The 8640-nt window shown below is 36.6% G+C and overlaps 2 protein-coding genes across 2 annotated transcripts in view; both read left to right on the top strand.

Moving 5' to 3' along the window:
* Positions 1 to 2561, top strand: part of LOC101304880 — a 5059-nt gene extending 2498 nt beyond the window's left edge. The window contains exons 3-5 of the mRNA XM_004301638.1: positions 750 to 881; positions 1530 to 1691; positions 1880 to 2561. Coding sequence (XP_004301686.1) covers positions 750 to 881; positions 1530 to 1691; positions 1880 to 2155 — 570 coding nt within the window. The 3' untranslated portion in view covers positions 2156 to 2561. The remainder of the gene's footprint in view (positions 1 to 749; positions 882 to 1529; positions 1692 to 1879) is intronic.
* Positions 2562 to 3746: 1185 nt separating this feature from the next.
* LOC101309055 lies at positions 3747 to 4596 on the top strand. Its single transcript, XM_004300194.1, has one exon. It carries the CDS (start codon positions 4053 to 4055, stop codon positions 4443 to 4445), a length of 393 nt encoding a protein of 130 aa, XP_004300242.1. The 5' UTR covers positions 3747 to 4052; the 3' UTR covers positions 4446 to 4596.
* Positions 4597 to 8640: the final 4044 nt, after the last annotated feature.

Raw genomic sequence — 8640 nt, forward strand, 5'->3', positions numbered from 1 at the left:
GTCGTGTGTGTGTGTGTGTGTGTGTGTGTGTGTGTGTGTGTATGTATGTATATGTATGCATGTTTTTATCATCATTCCTGTCAACTTGTTTGCCCTATAATTTACTTCAGACCCAAACTAAGCCCACTTCAACTGGGTTGGTTTGTGATGTGCAAGATAAATCTTTGCTCAAGCTGGAGTGAGAATGACTTAATGATATAGAAAATGAGCATAAGGTATGGCCCCATTTGGTATACAAATTTTTCCCTTACCCTTTTCTTGGTAGTAATAAATACCTCCTGCGTCTTGTTTCTGCTGTGTCTCCAATGCTATTTATATATTAGAGTACTAGCTGAAATTAAGTAATAGGTTCTGCATGCTTGATGATATTGAAGTATCCGAAGAGGTAAGACATTGCTTTGTCTTCCTCCAGATAGAATATGCTCAGATTGTTTGTGTGAAGTGTAAACACTATTGTTTTGTTTTGTCTATGTACTAGTCATTTCATGATTAATTGATTCTTGGGCTGGAGAATTGGAGCACATTTATTTCACTATTTGTGTTTTCTGTTTGGATCTATTTCATTAGACTAAGAACATGACAATTAAAAGTTATAGATGTAGTCGATCGTGCATTTAAAATAGAATGCTTAGTTGCTTACCTATATTTAAATGTATATGGTCATAGAGATAGTGAGGGCTGTATAGATATTTGATCCCTGAACGCATATTTGCCTTCTATAATAATTTTTATGTCCTTATGGTTTGCAGGATATAGCAACGAAGGTTATGAACTTTTCACAGCAAGGACCTCGCACAATTTGTATCCTCTCTGCAAATGGTCCAATCAGCAATGTTACCCTTCGCCAGCCATCAATGTCTGGTGGTACAGTCACATATGAGGTAGCTTCAATATAGTTAACTAGACTTTCTGGCATTTCAACATGGATTTGGCTATATATGTACATACTGGTTTGCAGTACATATATAACAGGAAATGAGTTTGATAAGGTTCTTTGAGATATGCAAAGACAAACTTGTGCATCGTTATGTTGTTATCTCCTTGTTCCTGTTTTACAGTTATAGCAATACAGTCATCCAATTTAGCAAAGAAAATACAAGTGAATGTGATGTCGTCTGACCATTGAACTGGAAAGAAATTTCTTGAAGCTTAAGTATATGTTATTGAACCTCAGCCCCTCCAATGATTTTTGTTCATTATTTTGAATCAATATGAACACTTCTGTTATGTAGAATGGGAACAGCTTCTTATATACATATGACTCCAAGGCATGAATAACGTGCTACTGTGAAATAGAGTGAAGTAGAAGTTATAATTGAATGATGTATAGGAATTCAAAACATGGTGCTGCAAAAGTGATGGTTGCTATGCCTGTAATCTGGCATCTACATAAAATTATGTAGAAACATTTAATTGATGCTTAAATCTGCATAGCTGTTGATGTTTAAAAGATGTAGGGTTTTCATTTCAGTTTTTAATTTGAAATCTGAACATAAAGTAATCTGCTGTGTTTATTTTCCTTTTGGCAGGGTCGATTTGAGATTATTTCTCTGTCAGGCTCCTACATGTTCTCTGAAAATAATGGTAACCGCAGCAGAAGCGGTGGTTTGAGTGTGTCCCTGGCAGGGTCTGATGGTTCAGTGCTGGGTGGTGGAGTTGCAGGCATGCTAGTTGCAGCAGGCCCGGTACAGGTAACCACTGCTCCTAATTTCCTCTTGTTTCAGTTTTGAATTTATGATTATAAGTTCAACTTACTATCTTGTGCAAAAGATTTAATGGCAAAATATATTTTTTTGAACTGTATTGAGAAGTTTCCACATAAGCAACTTCAATAAATGCATTCCAGATTGTAACATAATTGGTTTTAATGGAATTCCAGGTAATTGTGGGTAGTTTTATTGCGGAAGGGAAAAAATCTAGCTCCAATCTGCTAAAATCTGGGACTTCTTCCCCACCGCCATCTCAAATGTTGAACTTTGGTGCACCTATGACAGCGGCTAGCCCTTCCTCTCAAGGAGGAGGCTCAACTGAGTCATCTGATGAGAATGGTAGTAGCCCTCTTAACAGGGCGCCACCTGTGCTCTACAGTAACCCTAGTCAGCCCATGCATAATATGCAGATGTACCAAATATGGGCCGGGCAAACTCAACAGTGAAGATCATGCTTCTCAGTTACATTAGTACAGCGCGTTGGAGTATTTGACTTCATTATTCTTCTTAGCGGATGTAGGGGTCAGAATCCAAATGCTAACATGCATTGCCCAAAATAACCCCAGAGGGTTGTTTATGCTAGTTCTTCTAGGTTGGTTTTTTCATTATTTCGTTCAAGGTAGTTAACAATTCTTCATCCCTCCATATGATGATTAAAGCATGGCTATGTTAATAGCTGATAATATGCGACCTGTCACTTAGGTTCTCCTGAGTTCAATTTGGTTCTTTGTTAAGTTACTAATTTTTCTATTCATATTTCTGTGTCTAGGAGTTTCTGGACTATGTGTAAGAGTATCGGAAATATGAAATTTCGTAGCAATCTTCAATAGAGTTTATTGGATTCTGACTTTTACATGTTCCCTATATGGGCCAGTTCCAGCAATTGTTTCTCTTATCCAGCAGATGTACAGAAGTGGTTTCGGACTTTAGTTTTCAAAATTGAACTTTTTTGGCCTCCATTTTTTCCAAAGATTTCTTCCCTGAATTTGTTGAAAATGTTCATTCTAAGGTCCACTTAACTTTTTCAAGTAACATTGGAGACAATAAGAACACAACTTGAGGGAAATTGATTATTGAAGAAAGGGCAACAGTCTTCTATGAAATATAAGAAATATGCAAAGAAATATCGTTTGAGCGCAAGTTCAAACCTTCATTTAGTATCGATTCAACATGTAGTTGTATAATGATGGACATGAATGGAAGAATCTCTGGGTAGAAGAAGGCATCTACAACAAAGGGAAAGGCCTCGATGTCCACCGTCAAGACTTGCTTGCCTCAATTGAGAGTGAGATTCTGCATTCTCAGAAGGCGGTGTCCAACATTAGTGTCTTTTGTGTTTTTTTTTGAGAATGCCAACATTAGTGTCTTGGAACATTTAAACAGTTGAAACGTTTCAAATATTTGCATATTTTCTTGAGGTCCATTGTAACTTGTCGAAGAACCACTGCCAAACTGCGGTTCCTTGGCTGGTCTAGGAATTGCTCTTTAAGATGAGTGGCAGGTCTGGTTTCTTTTGTTTTCTAGCAAACTAACTACGAAACATCTTAAACAATGACAAGCATGATTTGATCTTTACAGAAAGGAAAAAAAAAAAAAAAGAACAACAACATGATCCAACCATATATACTTTACAAATTCATAAAATACCGATATAATCTCAATATAATCACTCCATCCACTCGTTAAATATTACATTTAACATAAAACGACACCTATAGAGTTAGAAAACAACTCACGATATTAAAAACAGCTCTCCAACAACAATTATCAATCTAGATTATGCCATTGTTTAAGCAATCACCACCAAATCTGAGAGATACTTGTCGACACACACAGTCACGGCGTCACGCGTCCACAGCCAAAGGCCAGCAGTTTCAGATATGGAGCCTTTCTCTGCCCTTTCGGTAGTCACAATCCAAATAATATCCCTACCACCACCAATACATTATTCCTCCAACGGCTCTTTTGCCAGCAAGGAATCCAGGAGCTTCACCCAACTACATAATACACTCATAAAATTACAAAATCACTCTTTTTCTTATTGCAACTAAATACTACTCTCTCTCTCTCTCTCTCTCTCTCTCTCTAGCCGTTGGCTGGCCTATTTATTCAATCCTACTCCATCATCAGTCTCTTCTCTCATAAATTCCTTGCCTTTCACTCCCAAATTATCAACCATATCTCATCTTAATACACACCCATCTCTCCCAAACCCAAAGAAACATCCTCAATACACAACCATATTGCTAGCTCCTATATATATATCTATACCTACTACACATATACTCTCATCTAGCTCATACTTCTTTTGCTTTCTTGTGCCATTTCATTTCTGTCATTTCGATGGCCTGCTGCTTGGCCCTGCCGATTTCCATGTTCAGAAAGAGGTGCACGGGGTCACGGCTAGGCTACAGGCCATTAACAGAAGAAGGGTTTGGCGAGACAGAGAGTCCGGTGACGGTGGTGGTCGGGAAGGAGAAGAGGGAGTTCCTGGTTGACCCTTTTGTGCTGGAAGAGAGCCCTTTTCGGGTTTTGATCGAGACGATGAACAAGAGCAAGGAGAAGGTGAACTTACGTGATCGTCGACCTGTTGTCTATGGCAAGGAGAGGGTGGTTTTTGTGGATGTCGATGCTATTTTGTTTGAGCACATGTTGTGGCTGTTGTATAATGATTGCTCTTCTTTGTTTAAGCTCAATCTCAAAGAGATTATTGACTTCTATGCTCAAGATTATTAGAGGAAGAGACAGAGATCAGAGGTAGCCACATGAAACTGAGGTACCCTGCTCACTGATGATATGAGAGCCCATGCCATCGGCCATAGCTGTAGTTCTTGCTGTAAAGAAAATAATTCACATGAAAGATATATATATTTATACATTACACGTAATAAACTTTTTCACAAAAAAAAACCATAATTTCCATTAGTTTTACTCATGTTCATTACCATCGCTACCCGCTCATTTTAGGATTGTAAAGACTACTATATAGTTACAATCTCATTTTAGGTCAAGGTTACAACTTACAAGCTAGTTTCCCTGAATTTTCAGATTTATTATTTGCTTTTGTCCAAGAAATCTGAAAAGTTGTCTTCTATCCCGCAAATCAGCCAATGCTATCACTACAAAATAATATGCACATATGTTGGTGCACTCTGCATTCCAGAAGCAAGGTATACTCACTACAAAATACTCTTTTACCGCGCATAGTTTACAGCTAGCGTACAAAATTTTACGAAAACTTGCATGCATCTATCCAACTTTTGATGAAATTGTCATTTTCCTAAGTATTCCTGTAACCATTATTCAGAAGAAACGGAGTAAGGTATTTATCATGAATGAAGAAATAGTGTACAAGGCATGAACGGCTAACTACATTACATGAAGAACAACTCATTTGAGTGAAGGAGAATTCTCCTTAAGGTGTGCATGTCCTGTCCAAATGATCGAACGTGTTTTCCTCATCACAGAGAGTTTCCATTCATAAATGACAATGAAGAAATCCAAGATATCTTCACCAACAAAGTCAGGATATTACTTGGTGTTTAGGTAAACAATGAAAATAGCTTGAAAAAGTCAGTTGGATCGGAAACATCGATTTCTTTTATTAATTCTAGATTGACAAAAGTTTATCATATTTCACCATCACCAGCACTGCATATATGTTAGAATTATTGTCACACAATGTTGCCACAATAACGCGTACCATTAGCTTTCTTGTAATCATCTTACTGTATTCATATATGGTTGAAAACTTCCATATAACATATGTCCATTATATATTCGATTGCGTAATTTTCCCCTTTCAGACTGAGAGGGACTCAAATTGGGGTCTAACTGTAGCAGCTAATACATGAACTAAAGAAAGAATTTGGTGAAGTTGGTAGTAAACTTGACCTAAAGGCAAGTAATCAATTACAAATTGTTATATAAAGTACGTCTAATACTGCAAATACAATTTTAGTGCGCCCCTAAATTTGAATCTTGTACTTCTGTGGACTCCATATGAATAGCTTCCAAAACGAATAATAGTCTTTTTGGGGCTTGGAAACGAACTAACAACAACAACAACAAAAAATTGCTTAATTATGTTGTTGTAAAAAACTGGCATCATTAAAGTCATTAGTCATTGGTTAGTCTCTAACATACAGGTCCTATAAACAAGATAATAGGCAGGAAAATTCATAATCATATCTAATAAGCAAATGTTACTTATTATAAATCCATTTTGAACGTACGTAGTAGCTAGCTTTTTTAGCGAACTTATAAACGAAGAACAATTCTGTGTACCTAGCTATTAGAGAGAAAAATAGTTTAGGGTTATTAGAAGCGAGTATCAAGTTATATAGTTTGTATGTCTATGTCTTCTAAACCCTAAACTCTGATAGAAAGCGAGGAAACTAGCTTTTGAACAATGCAATTGTCTATGGCATAGGGATGTATAACATACACTCATTTTACCACTAATTAAACCAATTTACAATTTTGTCGACCCAAATTTACAACACTGATTAGAAAGTTATCTAATTTTTTTTACACATTAACATATAATTAAACATATTTACCACATTGACAACAATTTGTTCGTAAAATTGTAAAAATGTCGTCGGTGAGGTAATTACCTCTTATAGAATTAAAGTTATACGGAAAATACTTGCCTCCGGACTAGTATGTACGTGTGCGTCCGGACTCTCTCTTATTTACATACATTTGCGAATGTAAATCATGATCTTAACTGTTCAAAAGTTGAATTAATCAATGAAAATCACCTCTGTAAAAAATCAATGTAAACAGAAATCTTTTGCTCAGCCGATTGTATTAAACAAAAGAACGGTTCTTGTGAAAGTTAACAATCTCATGATCAGCCGTTAATTTGTTTGATTCATTTGGATGAGCAAACGATTTCTATTTATATTGATTTTTTGTAAAAGTGATCTTCATTGGTTGATTCAACTTTTAAACAGTTAAGATCATAATTTACTTTGGCAAATGTATATAAATAAGAGAGAGTCCGGACGCACATGTACATACTAGTCCGAACGTAAGTATTTTCCAAGTTACACAACAAATACCTTATTTCACTACAATGACAACAAATTTGTTGTCATATTTGTAAATGTGGGTATCACATACATGTGGAACTCTGATATGTCTATTAACTGTCAAAAACATAGTTTGACTTGTGACTTGTATCAAGCTTATTAGACGTACATAAATATCAAGCAGATGCGCTGTACGTATTCAAGTAGATCTCAATCTATTGCAAGATGATTTAGATTCATGGATGAAAATTAATGTATCTTGACATCCATATAAATCATGTTTATGCTCTTACAACAATACACGAGCAAAAACGTGACCCAGTTATATATGGACTATTTTATGTAGTTTCCAACTTTCTTCTTCCTTTTTCTTGGTGGAGAAGTTTCCAACTATTGCTTTAAAAAATAAGTTTCCAACTATATCACACTAGTTATACTTTGGCCCATGACTGCATGGTCTAGCACCAAGAGGATCCTTATACTTAATTTGAAAGCCTTTTTTTTAGAAAAAGGTAACCATTCTATGTATATAAAATAATCCAAAACTACAAACCATGGACATTAGTGGTGGAAATGAATTCTCCTCTCTCATTAAACCAGCTATTACAGTAGATAAGAATAGAAATGGGTTCAACCGTAATCTAATTTATTTTAGAAGCCTTGATACACATGAACTTCTAGAATGTCAATCGTCCTTGGAAACGACAACATAACCTTGACATACTCAACGACATAACTCACGACACCACCCTACCAAAACAATAATTAAACTCTCGCTCAAAGAGGAAGGACGACTATATATATATAGAGAGAAGTGGCGGTGACGAGTCTAACTGCTCCACAGGTTGTTTCGGCATGCATATCATGTTGTTGTGGAGAAGCGGTGATGCGGATCTTGAGGCGAATTAGAGCAATGTGACGCCGTGGTGGCGCAATCCTGCCCGGATTGACTCTCTCAATCTGGGTCAGTTTCTCTGCTACTTCGATTTGTCGCATATCTTATTGAAAGTTGGCTTGCTCCTATGTGGTGGATGATGTAAGCGACAATGCTTCTCTGGTGACGGTCGATTTTTCAGACAGATCAGACAGCTTGTTTTGAGCCGGGCTTTTGGATGGCTTGAATTGTGAGGTCCATTGGGTTGTGGGGGTTGAGCCTGTGCTATTTGGCCCAGGTCTAGGTTTTTGTTTTTTAGTTTTGTTTGTTTTGGTGTGTTCAGGCCACCCTCTGTTAACACTTGAAACACTCGAACCACCACCTCCACTCGCAGAGCAGAACCAGACGATGTCAGACGAAACGAAAGAACACAAAAGCTAACCCTAGATAGAGAAATCCTATGTTTTTGCGGAGCGAAAAAGCTTCTCTACGCAGTACTACAAAATTAATTTGAAGCCCTTAATCTGCTAAGTTATTATAATTTTTATATGTTCTAAATTATTTTCTAAAACTTTATTTATCTTCATCCCTAACGAATAATTTACCTATATAGTAAATATAAATATAGTAAATTAGGTGTAGTTGGCGTTGTTCATAAGCCCATGTGGAAATGACGATTTTGTCCTCACTTACTTCATAATTACAGTCCTTCCATCACCCTTTAAATTACAGTTTTGCCCCCCGTTTTTCATAATTGACGATTTTGCCCTCACTTAATTACATCATAATTACAGTCTTGTCATCACCCTCTAAATTACAGTTTTGCTCCTACTTTTTAGAAATAATGATTCTGTCATCACTTACGTCATAATTACAATGCTGTCATCACCATTTAAATTACAGTTTCACCCCCCGCTTTTCTGTTGATTTACGCTACTACTATCCGGTCCGGATAACTTTGCAGTTACCATTTTGTCCTCAGTTTTTTTTGTAATTTACAAACTCTCTCTCTCTCTCT

The sequence above is a fragment of the Fragaria vesca genome, linkage group LG5, assembly GCF_000184155.1.
Source record: "Fragaria vesca subsp. vesca linkage group LG5, FraVesHawaii_1.0, whole genome shotgun sequence".
Lineage (NCBI taxonomy): Eukaryota > Viridiplantae > Streptophyta > Magnoliopsida > Rosales > Rosaceae > Fragaria > Fragaria vesca.

What these genes read in the sequence shown, in the direction of transcription:
- LOC101309055 (XM_004300194.1), top strand. Translation starts at nt 4,053, where the DNA reads ATGGCCTGCTGCTTGGCCCTGCCGATTTCCATGTTCAGAAAGAGGTGC.